The sequence below is a fragment of the Cydia fagiglandana genome, chromosome 27 (genome assembly GCF_963556715.1).
Source record: "Cydia fagiglandana chromosome 27, ilCydFagi1.1, whole genome shotgun sequence".
NCBI lineage: Eukaryota > Metazoa > Arthropoda > Insecta > Lepidoptera > Tortricidae > Cydia > Cydia fagiglandana.
This window is the reverse complement of record NC_085958.1, coordinates 8,614,152-8,641,046: the sequence shown is the minus strand read 5'-3', so window position 1 is coordinate 8,641,046 and position 26,895 is coordinate 8,614,152. Positions and strand designations below refer to the sequence as shown.

The following is a 26,895-nucleotide window of genomic DNA, read 5'->3' as shown; positions in this document are numbered from 1 at the left end:
CCGCTATAACAACAAATATTAAACAGTACGGAACCATCGGCGGGCGAGTCCGACTCGCACTTGTCCGGTTTTTTTTTCAGTCATGTCAGGCGTGTCTCACTCCGCGATTTCGTCGCTTTGCTACTGGTAGCTAAAAGTACATCCGTTCGACCCCAATTTTGGGGTTTGCCATAAGCCGCGCGTGGCGCTGTCGCCACCTAGCGGCCATATCTGTCTTGATCGTAACAGAAGCGTTTTGTTAGAGAGTGAGTCTTCTGTATACCTAGTACTATTATTTATTTTGTGGTCATGTCTATAAACTACTCAAGTCCGCATTTATAATGATCACAGATTAATATTGGTTCCTCAATGAGAACCACTTCGCTCAATAGAAGCGGAGCAATTACACGTATCATTTTATTCCATACAGACATACACACATAAAACATAGTGTCCAGTGAAATTATAGAAAACTAGCAGGTAAATATGAAAAGTTTTTGAATAATTTTACGGTTTAGACTCACTTGTTTTTAGTCACTCGCGCGACATATTTCGGAGAGCCTATCCTATGCTGTGTATCGCTACAAGTGTTAGGTGACCCAAGCCCAAACACAGCACTATGCCCGCCTACAATAATAGCGAAAGACCTCCTCCAACCTGTTTTCTCAGCGCGCGAGCAGCGTGCGACGCGGCGAGCCGCAGTACGCGATACACGGCCGTTGTGAACGCTGCTCGCACTGTTAGTGCTTGAGAAAGGAGACCTAGGCTCTCCGAAACATGTCGCGCGAGCGAATAAAAACATGTGAGTCTAAACCGTAAAATTATTCAATGTTAGTATGTCTCACAGCTTAAATTACAAAAACAAAAAAATACAAAATCGTTTATTTGTCCAACATAGGTATGAATAGTACATAAATTCGATTAATTCGATGAAAAGTCTTTTGTCTATACCTACACGGTGGCTAAAAAATAAGTGCGTTCCCGTTGCCAGGGAGGTTTAGGGATTTTATTGTACTGAGCAACTCTTACTATGAGACCAACTCCGAAGACACGAAAAAACAATTTGGCTGTTTCATAAATTTTAGCTGGTCCATTTTCTATGGGAGCCTATTTTTTTGATGATTTCGGGGTTGGTCCTATAGTAAAAGTTGCTCAGTATAGGTACTTAATCCCAAAACCTCCCTGGCAACGGGAACGCAGTTATTTTTTAGCCACCGTGTATAGTAGATCGAGGCAAATTCGATCACAGGGTGAATCGGCTCAGGTCGAAATCGGTTGATATTTTAAATATTATGTACTTAGGACTGACGCCAATGGCTAAGAGGAGATATCTACGTACGGCGCAAAAATTCAAACCTGATTTTTAGGGTTCCATATCTCAAAAGGAAAAAACGGAACCCTTATAGGATCACTCGTGCGTCTGTCTGTCCGATAATTCGCAATTATTTCCACGTATTGTACACTTACTACCAAGTCAAAATAAAGGGACAATAAAACGTAAATTTCACTTCATAAATACACCATGGAGTCAGGGAATTAATGGTTAAAAATTAGGCGAAATATTAGGTACAATAATAAATAGGTCAAATGTACTAATAGGGCATTTTAAGTGTTATAACGACGTACTTAATAGCAGGCGTGACTCACTCCGCGATTTCGTCGCTTTGCAATAGGTAGCTAAAAGTACATCCGTTCCACAGCAATTTTGGTGCAGCCATAAGCCGCGCGTGGCGCTGTCGCCACCTAGCGGCCATATCTGTCCTGATCGTAACACACTCGTTATGTTAGAGAGTGAGTCTTCTGTACCTAGTACTATTATTTATTCTGTGGTAATAGGGATACATAGCTTTTATTTCACAATCTATAACTCCCGCGGGAACAATATAGGCCTTTGTCCTTCAGTACATCTGCATGAAATACGGTCTTTTTCGAGCAAGTGTTATGAAATATTTATTTAACATACCGCCACACTAGTTCGCTCGCTTTTTACGTGCCTTATTAGGTTCTTATTAGGAGGTTGCCTTATTTAGGCCAATTATCGCCCTCTACCAAGGATACTCATTGCTTTTATCGTTATGGCTTTGTGTTTGTATAGTCAAGTGTAACAATTACATGGCATTTATTTGTGTGATGAACACATATATTTGTTCCAGTCTTGGGTGTTTTCTATGTATTCATGTACCTATTTCATCATAGTTGTGTTTGCTCAGAGCAAAAAAAGGTCAACCACGGCGTTGCATGAACAAGAGATTTCCTTTAGCAGGATTGGCCCTTAGGACCCAAGGATGGATTTAAGAAGTGGAGCCACCCAGATTTTTGATGCAGGTGGGGGGGGGGGGGGGTTAAGCGTTTGCGACGTTTGAGGTTAAAAAATCTTTAAGTTTAGGTTCTAAGTCAAGTTTAGTGTCATTTTCAACTAAATCAAAGATGTAGACATAGATTTCATCGAAATCGGTTCAGCGTTTATTGATTTCTCATACAATCCTACACCTTACCTTTCATTTTTAAGGTATTTTTTCGGAATAAAAACTATGCTATGTTCTTCTTTGGGACTCAAACGATCTCTATACCAAATTTTATCTAAATCGAGTCAGCGGTTATTGTATCCCAGTACAAATTTCCTCCTCCTTTTTCACACCCTTAAGGGATGATTATTGAGATTAAAAGTATGCTATGTTATTCCCTGGGACTCAAACTATCTCTGTACCATATTTTAACTAAATTAGTTCAGCAGTTTAAGCGTGAAGAGGAATTTTAAAATATGTATTTTTTTTCATATTTTATGTGTTTTTACTTCGGAATGGTGTCATTATGATATCAGAAATGAATTCGGCACCCCCGATTTATACGGAAACGATACCAAACTTGACCTAGTAACTTAAATGATACAGATATCAAGATCAAGTTGAGAGCCCCCCCCCCCTAAAAATTTACATCAAAAATCTCGGTGGCTCCACTTCTTGAATCCATCCCTGGGTCCTAAGGACCAATCCTGCCAAAGGAAATCTCTTGTTCATGCAACGCCGTATATTAGCTCCAGCGCCATCCGCTATCACTCTTGCTTGAAAAATACCTTATTTCATGCTGTGCATATCATGAAACGCCGCCATTTTGTTTTATTTGTTCCGTCTAATAGTAGCTAACGAGGATCTGAGTTTCGATGTTTCTTAAAAAAACTATTAAAAAAAAACCCCATACAAAATTGTTATCTAACTAGCTAAATCATACCTATTGTTATATTAAACATAGATTTAAATATCTTCTAAGACTGGTATTAACTGGTTTATACTGGTATGACGTCAATCAATTATCTAAATAAATATGAAACTTCACACACAGGCGGTTGAAACTAGGCCAAGTTCGGAAATACCAGAGGCAGCGGGCTCTCGGTTTTAACTCGTTGTATGCCTTGTAATTTGTCCGTTTGCCTTCCATAAGGATTGGTATGTCATTAAATGCAATAGCAAATTGATAGCAAAATACTAAAGTTACAAATTTTATCCTCTAGGAGGACGGGGGGTCTCCGCACCCCCTCGGATTATTATTTTTGCCGACTTAACTTACACGTATTGTTAAAACTAAACTAAACTAATGTGTTTCGAAAGGTGAACAAAGGAACTCCTCGACAATAATAGTTATTTGTACAACAAGGGATCAAAGTTTGATATTTCTTCGAGTGCTTATTTTGAGTCCCGTGCAAGCGAAAGATTCTATAATATTCACGAGCGTAGCGAGTGAATCTAATTTAGAATCTTGAGCGTAGTAAGGGATTCAAGAGCGCACGAGATGTAAATAACTTTGATCTCGTGTAGTACACAAAATTTTTCACCCTAAGCAGTGAGAACATACCTAGAGGGACAGAGATAATAGAACCCAAGTATATCGAACTTGTATTAGACCCCGCATGTTGAAATGACATTTGACTATAAAAGTCACTTGAATGACATTTTATCTCACTCGGTGAGCAAAATGCGATTTTGCTCACTCATACTGTCTCACTAAATCACATTTTGCTCACTGAGTGAGACAAAATTACTCAGTGAGCAAAATCGCATTTTGCTCACTGTTTTTAAGAAGCAAAGTACCCTTGTTCGAGCCGCTGAGGTGAAAACATCTTTTTGGGCTCGTTGGAAAGCGTGAAATAGTCGTATGATCAGCGAAAATGTAAAATGTTTCATAGATCTTGGCTGTAACACTTCCGTGCACTGTGCAAATATTTCACTACTTTTAAGCCCCACATATCATCGTCGGCGCTCATTCCGCGTATAGTCTCTCGTGTAATTGTTTTGTATTAAATAACTTGTAGACGTTTCAAGATAAGTGTTTTTTTATTAGACAATTCTCAGATCGGTAAGTTAATCAAAACTCGGTACTTGGTAAGCTAATTGAAGGATGACTCACGGTAGACCAGGCGTGGCTCACTCCGCGATTTCGTCGCTTTGCTATACAGGTAGCTAAAAGCACATCCGTTCGACCCCAATTTTGGGGTTTGCCATAAGCCGCGCGTGGCGCCACCTAGCGGCTATATCTGTGCTGATCGTAACAGACGCGTTTTGTTAGAGAGTGAGTCTTCTGTACTTAGTACTATTATTTATTCTGTGGCTAGACCGATAACGAGGCGTCCGACATGTCACTTTCTATGACGGCTGATCGGTGAAATGAAAATGATACGAAATGAAATTCGGCCCGCCCCCGGCCCGGTCTAGCGTTGAGGGGGTTACCTACGCCATTTCGAAAGATGTTTTGCCGATTGTTGTTTCGTCGAAGACCTTTTATCGAATCCACTTTTAGACGAAAGCTTGATCAATCGAAGGTACCATTCATCGAAATATCATTTCACCGACAATGCGTTTTGTCGAAAGCTTAAAACATAGAATATTCATTTTATCGAAACTTTTTTACACATGATATTTCATCGACATTTGAAGTACCTACTTACCTACTTATGCAATGTTTTATTTTATCGAAAAATAGAATCTTGACCGTTGCGAGGGTTTCAAGGCACAAGGGTTAAACAAATTTACAGAATAATTATTTACCAATCGACAAATTATTATACAGGGTGATTCATGAGACGTGAGCAGGACTAATCCTGCACACTCAGTAACTGATCATTGATCGATCACCATCGTATTTAGGTGAAACAACCACACTTTTTCCTATTTTTTAACTTTTTGGCGAGGGCAAATTTAATTCTCTAAAATCATGGTCACCCTACAAGAACGAATTTAATAATTTTAATAAACATAAAACCTCTTTAACCGTAACGACAGCATTATGATTACGAAGAACATAAACTGTCAAACTTGAGTGAGATACGAGTTTTCAAAAGTAACCAGACCGTGATGACATTCAGTTTGACACAGAATATCGGTAGTTTAGTATTCTAATTGTAGGGTGACCATGCATGTCGTAAATAAATTAATAACTTTTTTTTTCAACACGACTAGAAAATTAACGTTAACCTCACTAATACTGATACGAAACAGTTGCTTATAATTTACGAAATGCGCAGTGTTAGTCCTGCTCACGTCTCCTGAATCACCCTGTATATAGTGTCGAAATCGACACTCAAGGCAAAGACATATGTAACTTCGTATAAGATGAATAAAGTCTAAGAAAAAACAGTGCCTCGGAAATCAAGAACAAGTCATTCTCGCATAGATGGCGCACACACCTTTGGCCTATTCTCGGCTAGATGGCGTCACGACACCGTTTCATATGTAACAATTTTAACACATAGATATCAGTGAATGAACATGGGTCAAAATGATATAAAAATAATAAAATCATTTATCCATATATATTCATTTTTTTGATAATTTTATACCTGTTTATTTTGAGTTTTAGTCGTGTGTCGATAGATGGCAATAAATTTACAGTGACTACAACATTTACTATACTTCGTCTTTTTTATTAGCATTAGAAATAAGGTAAACAATCTTGATGTGTCTTTTAATCAAAAAACACATTTTAAAAATAAATTACGGCAAATATGTAACAATTATGAATCTAATACGATCATTTATATTCTTCTGCTTTCATATGTAATAGTTTTTGATTTTTAAAAAGCGTTTTTCAATTAAATACATGTCAAGATCGCTTACCTTCTTGCAAGTTCTTTCTAATGCTAAAAAAACGAACTATAGGACAGGACCCCTCTATAATATCTATTCTTTTTGCTCAAGGTAATCAAAATTTATAGGCTACTTCGTTGACCCAAAACTATGAATGTATTTTTTTCAGATAGAAGCATTTTACATTAGTCTCAGAAGTCAGGAAAGACGTCGCAAAAAGTGTCTTTGAAGAGTAAAGTTGAGTACGAGAATGGAATCACATGAGAAGGTGGTCGCCACACTGGAAATGGCTGGTGAGTTTATTATTAGTACATTAAGATACAAGTTCGTAAAATAGGAAATTACCAACGAGTTATAAATTAAAACGCCACCGAAGGGAGTGTTTTAAATTGACACGAGTTGCGAATTACCTTTTCGCGCGTGTATTGTACAACGTTTTACAGTATATATGGCCCTTTAAATTTTTGACATAGTCACGTAATGTGCCAATTAACGCACTAGTGCGGTAAAGTAGCATCATATGTAGACACATACAGTAGATACTGTAAAAGATATTAGGTAGGTATACCATTTATTTCTGAACTATTTATAGGTGTACTCGAACGACTATAATTTACCTGCCTGGCGTAAAATATCAGTTTAATTAAAATCTAAATTAACTCATCTTGCTCGAGTTATCGTGGCATTTTGCCACGGCTCATGAGAGCCGCTTGACAATTAATCCCAATTATTTGACGTAGGCATTCGTTTTTACGAAAGCCACTGCCATCTGACCTTCCAACCCAGAGGGGAAACTACGCCTTTTTGGGATTAGTCCGGTTTCCTCGCGATGTTTTCCTTCACCGAAACCGTACTTAAATATCAAATGATATTTCGTACATAAGTTCCGAAAAACTCATTGGTACGAGCCGGGGTTAAACCCGCGACCTCCGGATTGAAAGTCGCACGTTCTTACCGCTAGGCCACCAGCACTCTTAGGTTACCTATGATTAAATAAGAAGGTTATACGCCTTTTGCATTGTATAATAATATACTCCGCCTGGTACTCTCTTCCCGTCTTTTCTAGGTCACCTGACTGACACAAGCCTACGTCATCATGCGACAGCGCTATATAATAATAATATGCGATAGTGCTATATATAGCGGCCATGTTATTGTGACGTAAGCTTGTGTCACTCTGGGAAGAGAAGACCGTGTTTTATTAGACTATTATGGGCCTTTTGGACATATGTTCACAGAATTCATATTTTACAGAACCCAAGAAACAGATAAAAGACTTCGACGACCTCCTGCCCCTGGTGGGAGAATTCGGCTGGTACCAGCGTCTTCTGTTCCTCATGATGATACCCTACGCGTTCTTCTTCGCTTTCGTCTACTTCGGTCAGATATTTATGACGCTGGTGCCTGAGCAGCATTGGTGCTACGTCAAGGAGCTGCAGAACTTGACTGTGGAGCAAAGGTTTTTGTATATAAAATTTTCAAAACTATTAAGGGCCATTCCAGTAACCTGGTGTTAACCGGTTAAACCTGGAGTTACCATGGTTGCCAATACAATTTGAACTGGGTTAACGGTTAGGTTAATGCCGGGTTAGTGGGATGGTGCAAAAGTGGCGCTAACAGATGTAGGACCATAAAGTAAGTTAAACAACAACTTTGTCCCTTGTAAAACAAAATATCTGGGAGACCAAGCTTTGCTCGGAAAACATATAATATAAAGTCTCAAAAATGCGCGTTTTCCCAGAGGTAAGACCTAGCTAGATCGATTTTTCGCCCCCGAAAACCCCCACATAGCAAATTTCATCGAAATCGTTAGAGCCGTTTCCAAGATCCCCGAAATAAATACATATACTTATAAATAAACAAGAATTGCTCTTTTAAAGGTATATATTAGATAACTGTTGTAGTTGCACCAAACAAAGTCTGCAGCGGATTTGATAGCCCACGCAGTGTAAGTGTTATGTATACGTCATAATTTCATAGAAGTTTGACGTTTAAAATGACACTTGTACTGCGTGGGCAATCAAAATCGCTGCAGACTTTTTACGGTCTGACTATAGATCGCTGTGACGGTATTTTTTTTACAGACGCCATCTTTCCATCCCCCGCCTTGACGACAAATACCACAAATGCCTTGTGTACGATGTGGACTGGACGAAAGTAATACAAGATGGCGTCTCGGAGCCCGACACAAAATGGCCGACCAAGAAATGCGAGAAGCAATGGGAGTACAACTTCACCGATGTGCCTTATGAGACTATTGCCACGCAGGTAGAATATTTTATTTTTAGATACTTATTTTGATTTTCTTGTTCTCGGCTTTTAATACAAGTCAAGTACCTACTTACAGTCTCTCATTTTTTTGACATTTGTATTTATTATTGCAATTTTCTTCTTCTTTCCTTGATCTGGTTATGTGTTTTTAATTTAGTGTTAGCACAGAATAAATAATAGTAGTAAGTACAGAAGACTCACTCTCTAACAAAACGCGTCTGTCACGATCAGCACAGATATGGCCGCTAGGTGGCGACAGCGCCACGCGCGGCTTATGGCAAACCCCAAAATTGGGGCCGCACGGATGTACTTTTAGCTACCTGTAGCAAAGCGACGAAATCGCGGAGTGAGCCACGCCTGCCGGTACCTAGAAGGCAAGCGCTGGTGGCCTTGCGGTAAGAGCATGCGACTTTCAATCCGGAGGTCGCGGGTTCAAACCCCGGCTCGAACCAGTGAGTTTTTCGGAACTTATAAATGAAATATCAGTTGATATTTTCCAGTTGATTTCGGTGAAGTGTATTAAAACATCGTGAGGAAACCGGACTAATCCCAATAAGGTCTAGTTTCCCCTCTGGGTTGGAAGGTCAGCAATTAGTGCCTACGCTAATTCTTAGGATTAGTTGCCAAGCGGACCCCAGGCTCCCATGAGCCGTGGCAAAATGCCGGGATAATGCAAGGAAGATGATGAGTCTAATCGAAAAAAAAAACAAAAAAAGTCTTTTTATCTCTGACTACTTCTTTTCTGTTGAGTGAATGTTTTTTTTTTAGTTTCTTTAATGCCTACTCTTTCTGTCCTTCAGCTGAACTGGGTGTGCGACGAAGACAACAATGGGGCTACAGCTCAGTCCATATTCTTCTGCGGAGCGATCGTCGGTGGTCTGCTTTTCGGATGGATCGCCGACAAGTATGGACGTGTGCCAGCACTGGTCGGTTGGTACAAAATACAGCTATAAGAAATTAATTTTATATCAAGCCATGGAGAAATATAGTAAGAATAGAGTGCTCACTCTATACATCAGTTTTGGTAAAATACCAATACGATTTTTGATTCTCGCAGTCGACATCTAGCATCGATTAGCGCAATTATCTGTACCGCTGCTTGATACTAGATCTCTTAGTGTCGCGACTCACGAAAATTGTATTGAACAACAATTTAGGTAACTTTTCGTTTTATTATCATTATAATTTTCTTTTCTCGTTCTTTTATTTACGCTGTTGGTAAAGTACGGATGTCTACCGTCTCCAATTCTCCCTCAATTGCTCAAAGGTTAACTGGAAGAGATCCCTTAAAGGGATAAGTTCGCCTTTGTACTAATGACGAATGCTATTTTTCCTGTTTTGTTTTGTTTTTTGTACAATAAAGTGTTTTACTACTACTACTACTACTACTACTACTACTACTACTAGGTACTACAAATAATATTAAAAGCAGAAGGAGTTGAAAATAGAGTTCCGGTTAATACAGTTATAATATTAACTGAAAATTGTTGAGCATTAGACTTTTCGGTCGTCGCAACATCGTAGCAGTTCTGATAATTCCTCTACTCGACGCTAAAAATGTGGACTACAAAAATAGTCGTTTTAGAACCTACCAAAACTTACGTAAGTATAGAGTGAGCATTCTATGTATTTTTAGGGTTCCGTACCTTAAAAGGAAAAAACGGAACCCTTAAAGGATCACTCGCGCGTCTGTGTGTCTGTCCGACCATTCCCCTTCTTTATCTCCGAAACTACTGGGTCTAAAATTTTGGAATAGTTCTTTACCTATAGATGATACGAAAACCTATTAAAAATGTGCAGTCAAGCTTGAATCGGACTTAATTACTTGGTTTTTGATCCGACCCCTACGGGTTTTTTAAAGACATTTTATTCACGTTCCACACAAAAAGATACATTATTAAAAATTGAGTAATGTACGGAACCTTTGGAACGCGAGTCCGACTCGCACCTGGCCGGTACTTCTCTATAGTTCGTTTTTTTTAGCATTAGAAAAAAGGTAAACAATCTTGATGTGTCTTTTAATTGAAAAACACATTTTAAAAATAAGTCACGGCAAATATGTAACAATTATGAATTCTTTACTGATAGAAACAAAGAAATAAATTAACAAACATAATAAAACTTACAAAAACTATAGGTAAAAAATTATGAATTTAATACGGTCATTTATATTCTTCTGCTTTCATAAGTAATAGTTTTTGATTTTTAAAAAGCGTTTTTCAATTAAAAGACATGTCAAGATCGCTTACCTTCTCGCAAGTTAATTCTAATGCTAAAAAAACGAACTATATATGATCATGATATAGCAGTGCTATTCGCGAACCCACACTGGCCACATTTCAACCGCTAAAACCTTTTCAGGTACAAACATGGTCGGTTTCATAGCTGGCGTTGGGACAGCCTTCACCAATTCTTTCTGGTCATTCTGCCTGTGCCGGTTCCTGGTCGGCCTGGCGTATGATAACTGCTTCATGGTCATGTATATCGTCGGTAAGTCACCAGACCACCATTAAGGATGACTCGCGTCAGACCGGGCCGTGTCCGGGCCGGAGCTTCCGGCGCTGAACAGCATTTTTGCTATGACATAACAGGCCATCACGTGATGCTTTCCATAGAAAACGATGCGCCGAAAGGTCTGCCCGGACGCGGCCCGGTCTAACGTGAGTCGTTCTCCATATGGGACCAACCTCGAAATCGCGAAATATGAGGCCTAGTTTCCTCTCTGGGTTGGAAGCTCAGATGGCCGTCGCTTTCGTGAAAACTAGTGCTTACGTGAATTATTAGGATTAGTTGTCAAGGGGACCCCAGACTCCGATGAGTCGTGGCAAAAATGCCGGGATAACGCAAGGAAGATGACACTTTATAAAATGATCAAAATATATGATTCTAGATCGACACCCGTTGAAGCCTTATGCCTTCTAACCGCAGCTGCACTACCGGTACTGAACGCGTCGCTGTCATTGTCAATTTCCATAGTAAAATGCTAATTTTAAATGCTAATAGCTATTTTAAATGAACATGAACAGTAATGCAGATGTCGTTGGAAATGGACTGTCACCTTTACGCTGCGTCTTACCTTAAGTAAGCGAACAACTCGCGAACGCGATGCGGCGGGCCCAAGGCGTTCGCGTTCGCAATGAGATCACCCACGTAGGACACTTCTATAGGTATCAAAGGATTGATTCACCCCGCGCCGCATCGCTTCGCTTCGGGTTCGCGTGTTGTTCGTCTACGTAGTACGCTTCGTTATTGAGCTTACTGTGGGACTAAGTAGGTCGATTTGTATATAACTGTCCAATAATATCTCGTCGGGTGACAAGCAAAAGTCACTAAGTACTATCAAAAAATTAAAGTAACAATACACTTTATTACACTTGTAACACGGTTTATTATCCAATAATTTCGATGGTGTTAGTGACTTTTGCTTGTCACCCGATGATCTATTTATTTATTGTTCCAGTGATAGAGTATGTTGGGCTAAAATGGCGCACATTCGTTTCCAACATGTCCATAGCTGTCTACTTCACGTTCGCGGCCTGTCTGCTACCCTGGATCGCTTTAGGAGTGGCCGACTGGCGCGTGTATACCCTGGTCATTAGCGTGCCTTTAGTGCTGGCTGTGTTCACACCCTGCTTGGTACCGGAGAGCGCCAGGTATCTGATGCACTCCTTAGTGTAACGTTTAGTCTATAGCAATCTAGGGTAATTCGCCAGTAACTGGCTACCAGCCAATAACTAGCCACCCTAAACTAATAATGAATTCTATTCACCTATAAACAGAATTCATTTTAGTACAAGGTTTCAATATCTAGCCACCTTATACTAAAATGAATTCTGTTTATAGGTGAATAGAATTCATTTTTAGTTTAGGGTGGCCAGTTACTGGCGAATTACCCTACTTCACATTAGCAGTGTGCCTTGGATCGCTTTAGGAGTGGCCGACTGGTGCGTGTATACCCTGGTCATTAGCGTGCCTTTAGTTTTAGCCGTGTTCACACCCTGCTTGGTACCTGAAAGCGCCAGGTATCTGATGTACTCTTTAGTTTAACATTTAGTCTATAGCAGTCTACTTCACGTTAGTAGTGTCCCTTGGATCGCTTTAGGAGTGGCCGACTGGCGCGTGTATGCCCTGGTCATTAGCGTGCCTTTAGTTTTAGCCGTGTTCACACCCTGCTTGGTACCGGAGGGCGGCAGGTATCTGATGTACTCTTTAGTGTAATGTTTAATCAATATCAGTCTACTTCACGTTAGCAGTGTGCCCTGGCCGCGTAGCCAAGATGCCGATCGCTTACGCTCCGTAGCGATCGAAACGCAACTGTCACTGTCGCACCAATATGGAAGAGTGATAGAGAGACATAATGCTTTTCGTTGTCGAAGCGATAGCGATTGTAACCTTGGCTAGGCCGGCTGGATCGCTTTAGGAGTAGCCCTGGCGCGTGTATACCCTGGTCATTAGCGTGCCTTTAGTTTAAGCCCTGTTCACACCCTGCCTGGTACCGGAGAGTGTCAGGTATCTGATGTACTCTTTAGTTAGTGAATAGTGAAGTTAGTGTACCTAACGTTTAATCCATAGTAGTCTACTTTACATTGGCAGTGTGTAGTTTTGACAAAATGTCTCTAAACTATCGATGATATTTCCAGTTGTTTCTAGAAGTTCACGAATTAAATAGCTGGAAATATCAAAAACTCTTTCTCTCTCTTTGCTTCGTTAAAAAGGTGTTAGAAATTATACCTCTGTAATCTGTTTTTATCTTTCAGATGGTTAATATCCCAAGGCCGTATAGAGGAGTCGATCAAAATACTCCAGAAATGTGGGAAAGTTAATGGGAAGAAGTTACCGGACGAGATAATCAAGGAGTTCAGAGTGAGTTTATTTATTATATTGCCGTGCCGAAATGAAACTGAGTCTCTTTTAAAGATAACTTAGACCGGGCCATATCCGCCGTCCGGGCCGGAGCTTCCGTATGCTTTTCTATGACATGACAGGCGATCACGTGATGGTTTCCATAGGAAAAGATGCGCCGGAAGCTCCGGCCCGGATACGGCCCGGTCTAATGTGAGGCCGGGGCCAGGCCGGAGCTTCCGACGCTTCGTTTTCACCAGCACCACGTGATCACCGATCAGCCGTAATAGAGAATGGCATTTCGGACGGCTCTGCCCGGGCCCGGTCTAGCGTTAGTCCTTATGTGAAGAATTGCATACGAACTGACTCATTTTCATTACTTCTGACTGTATTATAAAAATAAAACCGGGCAAGTGCGAGCCGGACTCGCGCACGAAGGGTTCCGTACCATTATGCAAAAAAAAAACAATAAAAAGCAAAAAAAAAACGGTCACCCATCCAAGTACTGACTCCCGACGTTGCTTAACTTTGGTCAAAAATCACGTTTGTTGTATGGGAGCCCCATTTAAATCTTTATTTTATTCAGTTTTTAGTATAAATGTTATAGAGGCAACAGAAATACATCATCTGTGAAAATTTCACGGTTCGTGGGATACAGCCTGGTGACAGACGGACGGACGGACGAACGGACAGCGAAGTCTTAGTAATAGGGTCCCGTTTTACCCTTTGGGTACGGAACCCTAAAAACAACGGGTTGCACTCCGGGAGTGCCGACAGAAGTGAAAACTCAATGACATTGTAACAGTTTTTCGATCAGGTCACGTCTTACGAATCTTACGGTCACGTGACCTGTCGCGAGTTTAACATTTTTTCCCCGTCACAAAAAGTGCACAGCGCTGCTAAAGAAGTTTTCACTTCAAAAATTGAAGATTTACTCTTATTTTAGGAGACCGCAGCAGAACTCGCAAAATCCGAACAGGAGACCAAAAACTACTCAGCTCTGGACCTCTTCAAGACCCCCCGTCTCCGCAAGCACAGCGTACTCCTCGTGCTGATCTGGTGCTGCACGGCCATGGTCTTCGATGGTCACGTCAGGAACGTGGGTTCTCTGGGACTGGATATGTTCTTGACGTTCACCGTCGCTACTGCCACTGAGTTCCCTGCTGATGTTTTACTCATTTCTGTGTTAGATATGTACGTACCATTCTGCCTTAGACGAAAAAGTTGATGTAGAAAGAATACAACTAAAAAAAATTCACAGATCTCGTGCCTCTCACGACCTTCGGGCACATAACTAAAAACTACAAAATCTTCATAAAATTGGTAAGAGTTAAAGTTTATCACGAAATGGCCTCGCCTCAGCATAAAAGATGACTCGTTAGACCGGGCCGTGTCCGGGCCGGAGCTTCCGGCGCTTCATTTTCTATGCAAAAGCATCACGTGGTCACCTGTCATCTGTCATGGAAAAGTAAGCGTCGGATGCTCCGGCCCGGACACGGCCCGGTCAAACGTAAGTCATCTGGTCATCTCTAATACTGACCCGAAATTCAGCGCTGACCTTCCGGCGGGACCATTTGTAACCTCATGATCTCATTATTCTCGCAACGGAGCCACGCTGTTACGTCGTCGCCCAAATCTAATGTTTAATTTGTCTTTGGTTTTTATTTGTAGTTTCTTGTATTGTATTCTATTTTGTAGTTTTACAGTGCCTTGGTTTTACTGTAATGCTGTGTTACTTATTTGACTAATAAATAAATAATAAATAATTATTGTCAAGGAGTAGAAAATATTTGTGCCGTTCCACGGCAAAAGGTTACCTTATGGCGGCTGGCGCTTACGTCGCATAGCGCCGCCATAATATTGGAGCGGCGTTAATAATAGCGTAAGCGCCAACCGCCATAAGGTACCTTTACCCGTGGGACGTCACATTTATTTAATTGTTACAGAATGGGACGCCGTTGGCTCGCTTTCGGTTCCATGGTGGTCAGTGGGATTTTCAGTTTTCTGGCCACAACTGTAGCTCAAGGTAAGATTAAAATATCACCTCCCTATAAATGTATTATAAGTATTCTTAAATTACAATGTAGGTACCCTGGCCTACCTCCTTCTTCTCTGAAACTAAAATGATGAAATAAAAAGTGACCTTCCACGGGTACCTTATGCAGGTTGGCGCTTGCGTCGCGTATGTGGTAAAATAGCGTAAGCGCCGACCGCCATTAGGTACCTTTAACCGTAGAACGTCACAAATAGTTATGTGACTCTTCACTCCTATCCTGGCCCAGCTGAGGATCTGGATGCCCTGACACCCTACGTAGTTGCCTGGCTTAACAACCTCAAAGCTGTTCTCTGATTGCCTAATCATGCATGCCATACGATTAAATAAATAGTTATATACGTTCAGGGCATAAGTGAAAAACTACAAGAAGGTCAACCGTGAGTCGATATTGAGAACAATTTTAAAAACTTAAAAAAAAATTAGAGACTTTTCGACTCTATCAATCAGATGATAGAGTCGAAAAGAAACAAAAAACTTTCTAGGCTGACTGTACAGTTAATTTTTTTTAAATTGTATTTATTCACTTTAATTTATAAAAATTATAAAACAAGATTGCAGTTTAGATTTCGCAATTTGTGTTAAAGAATCATTCTACTCCCATTCCCCTGAAATCTCATTCCCCTGACTATACTTTTTCGGAAATTCTCAAGAGATTCCGCGTTTTGGTTGTAGATGAAACTGGGCACGAGTTACACAGTCACCAAAAATTTTATGCTAATAAATCTGAATTTTCTGGGAATTTACGAATAGGTATGACCAGGGGAATGAGATTTTTGAAGAATGAACCTAAAACCGCTGGGTTATCTTTTCCCAGGCATACCAACGGCGTCCCTAGCCATCGTGGGCCGCTTCGCCGTGAATATCGCATACAATATCGGCATGCAATACGCAGCAGAGTTATTACCCACAGTAGTGAGAGCGCAGGGCTTGGCTCTCATACATATTGCTGGATATGTTGCTACTATACTGGTTCCATACATTGTGTATATGGTAAGTACCTACAGTAGTGAGTGTACCCATAGCAGTGAGAGACTTTTAGTGAGAATGCGGGTATTCGCAGTAATGTGAGCGACGGGATTGGCTCTCATAGATATTGCTGGATATGTTGCTACTATACAGCCGGCCTAGCCAAGGTTACAATCGCTATCGCTTCGACAACGAAAACCATTATGTCTCTCTATCACACTTCCATATTAGTGCGACAGTGACAGTTGCGTTTCGATCACTACGGAGCGTAAGCGATCGGCATCTTGGCTACGCGGCCTGGCCCCCTAGCCAAGGTTACAATCGCTATCGCTTCGACAACGAAAAGCATTATGTATCTCTATCACTCTTCCCCATTAGTGTGACAGTGACAGTTGCGTTTCGATCGCTACGGAGCGTTAGCGATTGGCATCTTGGCTACGCGGCCTGGTTCCATTGTGTATATGGTAAGTACCTATAGTAGTGAGTGTACCCTGTAGGTACCTACACCTACCCATAGAAATAAGAGTCTTTTAGTGAGAATGCGGGTATTCACAGTGGTGAGAGCGCAGGGCTTGGCTCTTAGACTAGGCATAAAAATTCAAAATCGCTCTCCTTCTTGATGCGACTGGCAAATCATATTACTTTTTGGCAACCGGGTTTTTTAACCTAATTAGACCCCGAATCCGAATTTGATCGATGCTCGATCGAAATCTTGACCGAAAGTGAGATATTTGACATTAAAGGTCCCTTTTTTTCGTTTTTCGTAAATAACTCTTAAACGGTGGCGCATAGCAAAAAATGTTATATTACATAAGTCTGCATAAAATTGCCTACAAAAAAAATTCAGTACAATTTTTCGCTAGGATCAATATTCAAAGAGATTTTAACGCGGGAAATTTAATTATAATCACTTCTAAGGTCCCGTTTTTTAGGTTTTCGTAAATAACTCATTTACGGTGGCCAATATCAAAAAATGTTGTTAGACGTTAATAATCTACACAAAATTTTGAACAAAAAAGATTCAGTACACTTTTCGCAGGGATCAATATTTAAAAAGATAATAAAGAGGGAAATTTAATTATAATAAATTCTAAGGTTCCTTGTTTTTATTTTTTCGTTAATAATTTGAAAAGTATGACTCATAGCAAAAAAAATCTTCAGATGTCCCCTAATATTTATTTATTTATTTAATAAACGTAAAATTTCCTACAAGAAACATGTAGAACACTTTTCACTAGGATCAATATTTAAAAAGACAAAGCAGCGGGTAAGTTAATTATAATCAATTTTAAAGTCCCTTTTTAGTTTTTTGTAAATAACTCGTAAATGGTGTCCCATAGCAAAATAAGTTTTTAAAAATAAATTATCTACATAAAATGTCCTCCAAAAGACATCTAGAACACTTTTCTCTAGGATCAATATTTCAAGCGATATTAAAGGAAGAAAGTTAATGACAATCAGTTCACAGAATGCGGGTATTCGCAGTAGTGTGAGCGCCGGGATTGGCTCTCATACATACAGCTGGATATGTTGCTACTATACTGGTTCCATACATTGTGTATATTGATCCCCCCTGCAAGCAATTTTCTACGCATGGAGTTCTGTTATCTCTGCCGTTAATGTACAGTTGCCATCAGATATATCTGAGCGGCCAAGGTGCTCACAAATATCTGTTACACGCCTCTATTGTCAATGCGATGCGGCATATATGTTTAGATATTTTTACCGAGATATTTGCAAATAAAGTGGGACTGGGCAGCGCACATCTGCCGAATGCACCCGGAGCGCTGGACCAAATTAGCTACAGACTGGGTCCCACAGGACGGATCTCGGGGCAGAGGAAGACCAAAACGGAGATGGCGGGACGACCTTGACACGTTTTGTAAACAGTGGCGGGAGTGTGCATCGGATAGGACCAAATGGCGGGAAAGAGGGGAGGCCTTTGCCCAGCAGTGGGACACTCCTACAGGCTAAAAAAAATTGCACCTCTGTATATAGTTCCGATATATGTAATGGCGACTACATAAATACATATGGATTTCATGTTACAGGCAACTATAGCCGTCTACATCCCTCTCCTGATCCTGGGCGCCCTGGGCATCCTGGGCGGGACCCTGTGCCTGTTCCTGCCCGAGTCCATGGGCAAGACCATGCCGCAGACCATACAGGATGGCGAGGACTATGGTCGCGACCAGAGGTTCTGGGAGTTTCCTTGCTGCGGAAGGTGAGGGTTGGACTTTAATAAGCTGCTAAATATATTCTTACTAATATTATAAAGGCGAAAGTGTGCCCGTCTGTCTGTCTGTCTGTCTGTTACCTCTTCACGCTTTAGCCGCTAAACCGATTTAGTTGAATTCCATACTATCCATACTATATATATATATATATAATATTATAATGCGAAAGTGTGTCTGTCTGTCTGTCTGTTACCTCTTCACGCTTAAGCCGCTGAACCGATTTAGTTGAAATTTGGTATAGAGATAATTTAAGTCCCGGGGAAGGACATATGATAGTTTTTATGTCGGAAATCAACCCTGAAGAGAGTGCAAAGGGGGGTGAAATTGAAAGAGTTAATGATGTCATATACCTACTTAGAAAGAATGACCAAGGCCTCCAGTGCCCTAGGTTGGAATCGAACCAGCGTTCTCTGCTATTGCGGCAGGTGTGGCAGGACGCTGGTTCGATTCCAACCTAGGGCACTGGAGGCCTTGGTCACTATTTCTTAGTAGGTATATGACATTTATAACATTTATTTCAGTTTAAGATAAGGTATATCTAGTTGAATTAGGGTTGCCAGATCGAAAGGCACTATTATTGGGAAACAATATAAATTTTTCGGGATTTTGGGACTTAATTCGGGAAAAAAAATACATTCAAATTAAAGTAATTGTATTATATTGTATAAAATTAAAGTAAAAACAGCGATATTTTACATTATTGGCACTACGTCAGCTCGCTCGCTCAACGTCAGTTCGGAACTTGAAATTATTGTTTTATAACGTGAAGCTGTTTTTCGGGACAGTGTCGGGAATCGGGAACACATGCTAAAAATCGGGAGAATCCCGCCAAAGCCCGACAATCTGGCAACCCTAAGTTGAATCGATACTCATCCACGAATTGGTATTTCCCGGCCTCTGCAATAATGTACCTACTAATATAATTAATGTTTGTTTACAGGAAAAATCTGCCTAATAAAGAAGACGTTGAGACAGTTAAGAAGTATTAAACTAGCCTAGATTGCTGTCAGTACCTATACAGGGTGATTTCGGGGTCATGTGGCAAGAGAACAAGACATCATATAGAATTCAAAGATGACCACAATGATGTTAATTCTTGTTTATCACCAATAACGAGGATTATTTTTCAAACGACAAGTAGAAGAAAACATTTTTGCATACAATTTGGTCACCCTACTCAGTGTGACGTCTTCTCGTTTTCCAAACAGCGTAGGTATGTCAAAAGTCATAGGGTGACCATGATTACTTAATATAAGATAAATTTTACTTGAAAAATAAAACTAGATCTATTTTAATCAAGTACTACCATATGATAATATGGATCACTTACAGAGTCAGAAAAAGTGAATTTGGATCACGAACCAGAAATCACCCTGTAAAAAGTTCGTTTTTTAGAGTTCCGTGGTCAAATGGCAAAAAACGGAACCCTTATGGATTCGTCATGTCTGTATATTTATCATAAGTAAGTAGAAAAAAGGTAAACTAAAATCAATATAAGTACAATAAAATCTTGATGTGTCTTTTAATTGAAAAACACTTTTGAAGAATAAGTCACGGCAAATATTATGAATCATATTTTAGCTGGTCTATTTTGTATGGGAGAGTAATTTTTTTTTCGCGATTCGAGGTTGCTCCCATAGTAAAAGTTGCTCAGTATAATCTCAAAACCTCCCTGGCAACGGGGATGGGTCAAATAGAAAACTGTGTTACGTCTTTTCTTTAGACATACACAAGAGTTAAGAGCTATAAAGGTTAATTTTCTTATTTAACCCTTATCCACGAGAACTAGTGTGTTCGCGCGAACTGTACATTTTTCTCTCCTGTGGACAATAGTTAACAGCTTGTGGGCATGTAAGTAATAATTTTATCATAGTTCTCTAAATAAAAGGAGGACCTTTACACGTGGATAAGGGTTAAATAAGAAAATTAACCTTTATAGCCCTTAACTCTTGTGTATGTCTACAGGAAAGACGTAACACAGTTTTCTGTTTGACCCTCTTAGAACATTTAAGACCACCGTGTATAACATGTCAAAATACATCTTTATTTGTAACACAATACGTTTGAATGAATTGTAGCTCGCCAAGAATTAATAATTCTTGATTCTTTAATATAACTGACCATGGGAGACCTAATTTATTTAGAATAAGGTCCTTCTAAGAATAAGTTTCATAAATTGTAAATAAACTGTTTAAACCAGCGGTCGGCAACCTTTTAGCAGCCAAGGGCCACATAGTAGTTAATATCATCTCAGCCATAAGACGTCCACTGCTGAACATAGGCCTCCCCCTTGGACCTCCATTCGTACCGGTTGGAAGCGACCCGCATCCAGCGTCTTCCGGCGGCCTTAACAAGGTCGCTTTTGTTAATATGTGTGACTTTATTAGACATTGTTGTTTGACTATATTACATACAATATAGCCAGGGGGCTCGCGGGCCGCAAGTGAGAGATTCGCGGGCCGCATGCCGCTGGTTTAACCTTTTAACCGCCAGCAATTTTTGATCGAGCTTGCTCGTGTCGCCACCGACAGTAATTGTACCACGCAGAGTAAGGTTGGCATAGTTACGGGAGTTATAAATGTGCTGTAAAAACCAAATCAGATCTTTGTCTTATTTATCAGACTGTGGCAAAATGAGCTGGATATGTAATGTCTTATATATCAGACTCTGGCGGTTAAAGGGTTAAACAATGGGACAGTTGATAAATAAATAAAGAACTTTCATGGTAATCTTGTTTTATTTGTTATCACAGAATTAAGTATAACGAAAAACACAAATTTGCATCAATTTTAAATTATGATGGCATCATACAAAACTGACAGTGACACAGTGACACAATGTCAAAAATGAATAATTCTTTTTGGAAAAAAATAACTCCGAAAGAACAAAAATAGGTACCTAGAGTCTGGCTGATGAGAGCTCAGCTTTCATTAGCCAGACTATCGCTTGCTCTTTTTTTAAGGACTTAAAAGTCAGGTAACTATTATGAAACTAAAGTACAGTACTTAAAATTAAACCCTAACTTAAAATAGCAAAACTTAAGTTAAACAATAACTTACTATTACTATTTTTGATCATACATAAGTATGTATAATAATAAATTTATCACATTTTTTAAGTATTTACAAGAATCACTGATTAAATTAAAACTACATAAATAGACTCGATATTAATTAAATCAGGCCACTATTATATGGATATTTACATACAAAGTTGGCCGTTTTAATTCGATATATTAAGAAATTTTCTCAAAATCAGCGAATGAAGGCAAGATTTGACTTAACGCCTAAAATAAATTAATAGCAATCACTACAATCACAAACAAGGCGGCTTGGTAATCTTAGGGTCATCACGACGCTTATCATGAATAGTGGCACAACTCAAAATGAAATGCTATTGCATTTAATATTCTATCTTTTACTGGTAAGATTTAAAATCGAACGGCATTTCATTTTGTTTTATGCCACTATTCATGATAAGCGTCGAATTTATTTATTCATTAAAGTTTTGTACCTAAACTGCAAAACGTAATTCAAGACCAAAAAAAGTAAGATAATATAAATATGTTGCCACTTTTTTACTAGCGCGTCTTGTATTTATGTAAAAGTAAAGTAACTAAAAGTACTTTTTTAAATTGCAGGAGTAAAATTACTAATAAATAAATTATCCTAGCGTGATTATTTATCAAAATGAATTTACTATTTTACAAACAAATTATTGCAGTGACAAAATTGTCTTACTTTTTTTGGTCTTGAATTACGTTTTGCAGTATAGTTTTTCTCGTTTTTAGGGTTCGGTACCCAAAGGGTAAAAAACGGGACCCTTTTACTAAGACTCCCCTGTTAGTCTGCCCGTCTGTCCGTCTATCTGCACCAGGCTGCATCTCATGAACCGTGACAGTTGAAATTTCACAGATTATGTATTTCTGTTGCCGCTATACCAACAAATACTAAAAAGTACGGAACCCTCGGTAGTCGAGTCCGACTCGGACTTGTCCGGTTTTCCTCAATAGTCGCTTTTAAAAGTCACAGCCACACTTAAAACTACTTTTTTTCTGAATATTTGTACTATTAGAAATAGTTTATTTACATACAAGATATAGGTATACAGTGGTACTACGTACCTCCTACTAAACGGAATTATAATTTGAAATAGTTATGTTTATGTGTTATATACTCTTTACAGAAGCATTTTCTTATATCTTAGTGTATAAGTTTGTAGAAATTAACCATTCTTAAACCTATAGGGACACATTGAATGCACACAAACACAACAAAATACAGTATTTATTTGGAAGCATTGCTACGATATGTCATCGGCTATTTACCAGCTTTTCCGTGAAGGAAAACATCGTGAGGAAACCGGACTAATCCCAATAAGGCCTAGTCTACCCTCTGGAAGGTCAGAAGGCAGACGATTTAAAAAAACCAGTGGTTACGCCAATTCTTGGGATTAGTTGCCAAGCGGACCCCAGGCTCCCATGAGCCGTGGAAAAACGGGACAAAGCAAAGATGATGATGAATTTAGATGTGCCCTATAGTTCGTTTTTTTAGCATCAGAAAGAAGAAGGTAAGCGATCTTCACATGTCTTGTAATTGAAAAACGCTTTTTAAAAATCAGTAACTATTACTTATGAGATCAGAAGAATATAAACGATCGTATTAGATTCATATAATTGTTACATATTTCTCGTAACTTATTTTTAAAATGTGTTTTTCAATTAAAAGACACATCAAGAAGGTTTACCTTATATCTAATGCTAAAAAAACGAACTATAGGAAGGCACGCAGTTTAAAAATGGCTTATAAGGTAAACGTACGGTGCTCGACGAGGTCCCAGTACATGTCATCTTGAAACTTAAGTCACCGTCAATAGAGGTGACAGCAAGGTATCTATTGGGCGTCATGTCGAGCACTATTACGTTTGCCATAACGCTATCCTTCGATAATCGCTTTCAAAAACAATTAAGTTGTCAGGTTTTCTTTTCATGTAGGTTATGTTTATATTCCTAAGTCTGATCCTGTGGACTAGCTTGTCAAACGTCTTCAATCCTTTATCTGACAGAAGCTCTTTGCCTATCAAATGCTCTTTGCAGGCTCCTTGCTTTAGAGCTGCCTGTCAAAAGCGCTTCGCATGTCAAAGGTTTGCCTTAGATAGCTCTTTGTCTGTTAAAGGCTCTTTCTTCCCAGACGAAATCTCTTTGCCTGACAAAAGCTCTTTGCCTATCAAAGGCTCTTTGCCTAAAGCTCTTTGCCTATCAAAGGCTCTTTGCCTAAAGCTCTTTGGCTATCAAAAGCTCTTTTCCTGTGAAAAGCTCTTTGCCTAAAGCTCTTTGAGGCTCTTTGTCTATCTTTTGAGCTTTTGCTCTTTGCCCAAAGTTCTTTGAGGCTCTTTGGCAATCAAAAGCTCTTTGCCTATCAAAGGCTCTTTGCCTAAAGCTCTTTAAGGCTCTTTGGCTATCAAAGGCTCTGCCTAAAGCTCTTTGAGGCTCTCTGGCTATCAAAAGTTCTTTGCCTATCACAGGCTCTTTACCTTAAGCTATTTGATTAAGCTTTTTGAGGCTTTCTGGCTATCAAAAGCTCTTAGCCTAAAGCTCTTTAAGGCTATTTGGCCATCATGGGCTCTTTGCTTAAAGCTCTTTGGCTATCAAAGGCTCTACCTAAAGCTCGTTGAGGCTCTCTGACTATCAAAACCTCTTTGCCTATCACAGGCTCTTTGATTAAGCTTTTTGAGGCTTTCTGGCTATCAAAAGCTCTTAGCCTAAAGCTCTTTGAAGTTATTTGGCTATCATGGGCTCTTTGCTTAAAGCTTTTTGAGGCTCATAAGCTATCAAAAGCTCTACCTATCAAAGCATTTAGCTTTCCAAAGAGCTGATAGTCAAATTTTCTGATGCCAAATCAGATCAGCAATATCACATGACAGTATATAAGCGTAGTCACAACCAAAACTATCAATTATCAATAATTTGACCTCAGACCCCATTTTCTTGTCTCCTGGATCTCACGGAGGCTCTGATGGAAGCTCTGATGGATGCCCTTGAGCCGATGGATGGAATGGCTCTCACGAACTCTTGGTTCTGCGTCACCGAGTTCCGTTTGGTGTAGCGCCCCGGGTTTTCTTCGTCGTCTTCGGGTTTTTTCCTGAAATAAAAACAGGGTACTTATTAGTTTCATCATCATCATATCAGCCTTTGATCGCCCACCGCTGAGCATAAATCTCTCTTCTAGTACGCCACTTGTCCCGGTACTGAGCTAATCTCATTCAGAAGTGACCCGCAATCTTCCGAATGTTTAGTTTTAGTTCAGTTTTTAAAAAGTGCCTTTATGAATATGTGCATATCCTTGGTGATTTTGGAGTCGTGATCATGAATGTCAAAAATGTGTTAAAGTGACCTTTTCATCAAAATATGTGTTTAACCTAAACCCACCTTATTAAATTGCACAACGGGACTTCGCGTATTTAAGTTTTAAGATTTACCTCCGACTTTTGTCCCCGTGGTCTCGGAGAAGACTTAAGTAATAATGCAATTTAATAATGTTTAATAATCGTGAAAGTTTAAATCAGTGTTTCCTTTCTGTACGGCAGTACTTTTATTTATTCTGTGGTTTAACCCAAACCCACCTGTTGAAGCAGGGATTGTCCCAAAACTTCTGATCTTTGCCGAAGTTCTCCCCATCTTGGAGGGTCTGAGGCATCTCCGTGTCCATGGTCTCTGGTAGGAACAGGCAGAGCAGGCCCCCGACGATGCCCAGGGCTCCCAGGATCAGGAGGGGAAGCTCCTGGGACACGGTAGCCTGGAGAAAATTGGTGTCATCAGTTGTACTAGCAATTATTCTGTCCAAATTCTAATACATGCAATTTACACTCATAGGTACACATTTAACATAACTCTAAGCCATTTAGTTTCAGACTAACCCCGGCTACACACGTTAACTATAAATCGTAGCGATTAAACTGTGCAGTCCGGTTTGCGCAGTTTTATCTACCGTGTGTATGAAAAATCGTTACGATAATCGACAACGATTTGTCATACACACGGTAGATAAAACTGCGCAAATCGGACTGCACAGATTTATAGTTAGGTACGTGTGTAGCCGGCATAACAGCGAGCAAGGGATAATGTATCAAGGGTCTGTCTGAAAACCAGCGTTGTAGTTAATACACTGCAACATTATGCTGAGGCTAGCTCCTATTTAACACTCATATTTCTCCCTTAGATGTGCAACTCAATTTCTTCGTTTTTAAGTCTAATAAGATTTATCTGTAAAAATGTGTTACTACCTATTTGTTAACTTTGTCATTTCATGTGATGTTGAATAAAATTGTTCTACGTCTATGTCTAATTGTAATAGGCAACACTACAAGGCCGAGTTCCTCAGCTGTGCGTGCTTACGCGAGGCCTAAGGCCGAGCTGCAGGAGTACAGCCCTGCAACGGCACCAATAATTTTAAGAGAATATTTTAGAATTTTTTTGACATATCACCGATAGGTAGGTACAGTCAACTGTAAAAATGTGGATGTAAAAACTTACTCAAAAATATGTCGCATATTAAGTTTTTAATTCACTAACATAAGAGTTATGGGACATATTTTTGAGATGATTTGTACACCCATATTTTTACAGTTGACTGTGCGTTAAAATTTGAATGTCATCGTCATTTATGTTTTCGATGTGTTTAATGACAGATCACAGCAACGCTGAAGCTGCGTACTATAGTCCCATGTTTTGAGAGAGACTCGCGGCGAAATTACTGGTGATTAGAGATTTCTTTAGAAAACACTTACCAAATAAACTACAAAGGGCGCAACTATACTGGCTACGTAGCCCATGATATGGATGAGCGCTACGCCTTGCGCCCTTACGACAGTAGGCAGTAGTTCAGCCGCGTATTGGAGTCCGATATTGTAGGAGATATTCACGGCGAAGCGGCCGAGGATGGCTAGCGAGGCCGAAGGTCCACCTGTAAAAGAATTTCATATTTTGTTGGCGATGCTTATTGCTTTTACACAAAAGTACATACATATATATAATCACGCCTATTTCGCGGAGGGGTAGGCAGAGACCACGGATTTCCGCTTGCTACGATCCTGACATACCTCTTTCGCTTCCTTCACTTTCATTACATTCCTCATACACGCTCGCCGGTTTAGGGTGCTCTTGACCTGGCCTTTCTTCAGGATTTCCGAAGCAATTACGGAGCGTACAAATAGCAACGTTCTTAACTGTCTATCGGTGGACCTTATTACAAAAGGCTTAAGGTCTACCGATGGACAATTAAGGCTGTGGGCGATGGTACGTGAACTATAGTTTATTTGCTCGAAAAACTAATGTCAAGATTAATATTTCAATTGTTATCATAAGCTAGCAGAACCACAGAATAAATAATAGTACTAGGTACTTCGACTCAGTCTCTAACAAAACGCGTCTGTCACGATAAGCACAGATATGGCCGCTGGATGGCGACAG

General features: G+C 39.8%; 2 protein-coding genes across 4 annotated transcripts in view; one reads left to right on the top strand and one right to left on the bottom strand.

Moving 5' to 3' along the window:
- The first annotated feature begins 343 nt into the window (after positions 1 to 343).
- Positions 344 to 21,157, top strand: LOC134677869 (solute carrier family 22 member 13-like). Of its 3 annotated transcripts, XM_063536299.1 has the most exons (14): positions 4,312 to 4,329; positions 6,226 to 6,349; positions 7,311 to 7,515; positions 8,141 to 8,324; positions 9,128 to 9,257; positions 10,689 to 10,817; positions 11,788 to 11,980; positions 13,085 to 13,190; positions 14,116 to 14,363; positions 15,116 to 15,195; positions 16,040 to 16,215; positions 18,243 to 18,415; positions 19,369 to 19,433; positions 19,794 to 21,157. In XM_063536299.1, the coding sequence occupies exons 2-13, from the start codon at positions 6,307 to 6,309 to the stop codon at positions 19,415 to 19,417; spliced, it is 1,716 nt and encodes a 571-aa protein (XP_063392369.1). In that variant the 5' UTR covers positions 4,312 to 4,329; positions 6,226 to 6,306; the 3' UTR covers positions 19,418 to 19,433; positions 19,794 to 21,157. The 3 variants fall into 3 exon arrangements, with proteins under 3 accessions (XP_063392368.1, XP_063392369.1, XP_063392366.1); XM_063536298.1 differs by lacking the exon at positions 4,312 to 4,329 and adding an exon at positions 344 to 459 and having other exon boundaries at positions 19,369 to 21,157; XM_063536296.1 differs by having other exon boundaries at positions 19,369 to 21,157.
- The window catches only part of LOC134677917 (organic cation transporter protein-like), a 64,172-nt gene continuing 58,423 nt past the window's right edge, over positions 21,147 to 26,895 (bottom strand). Inside the window, exons 10-12 of the mRNA XM_063536363.1 lie at positions 26,214 to 26,389; positions 25,050 to 25,222; positions 21,147 to 24,568 (exon numbers count right to left, since the gene is read on the bottom strand). Of these exons, the coding sequence (XP_063392433.1) occupies positions 24,400 to 24,568; positions 25,050 to 25,222; positions 26,214 to 26,389 (518 nt within the window). The 3' untranslated portion in view covers positions 21,147 to 24,399. The remainder of the gene's footprint in view (positions 24,569 to 25,049; positions 25,223 to 26,213; positions 26,390 to 26,895) is intronic.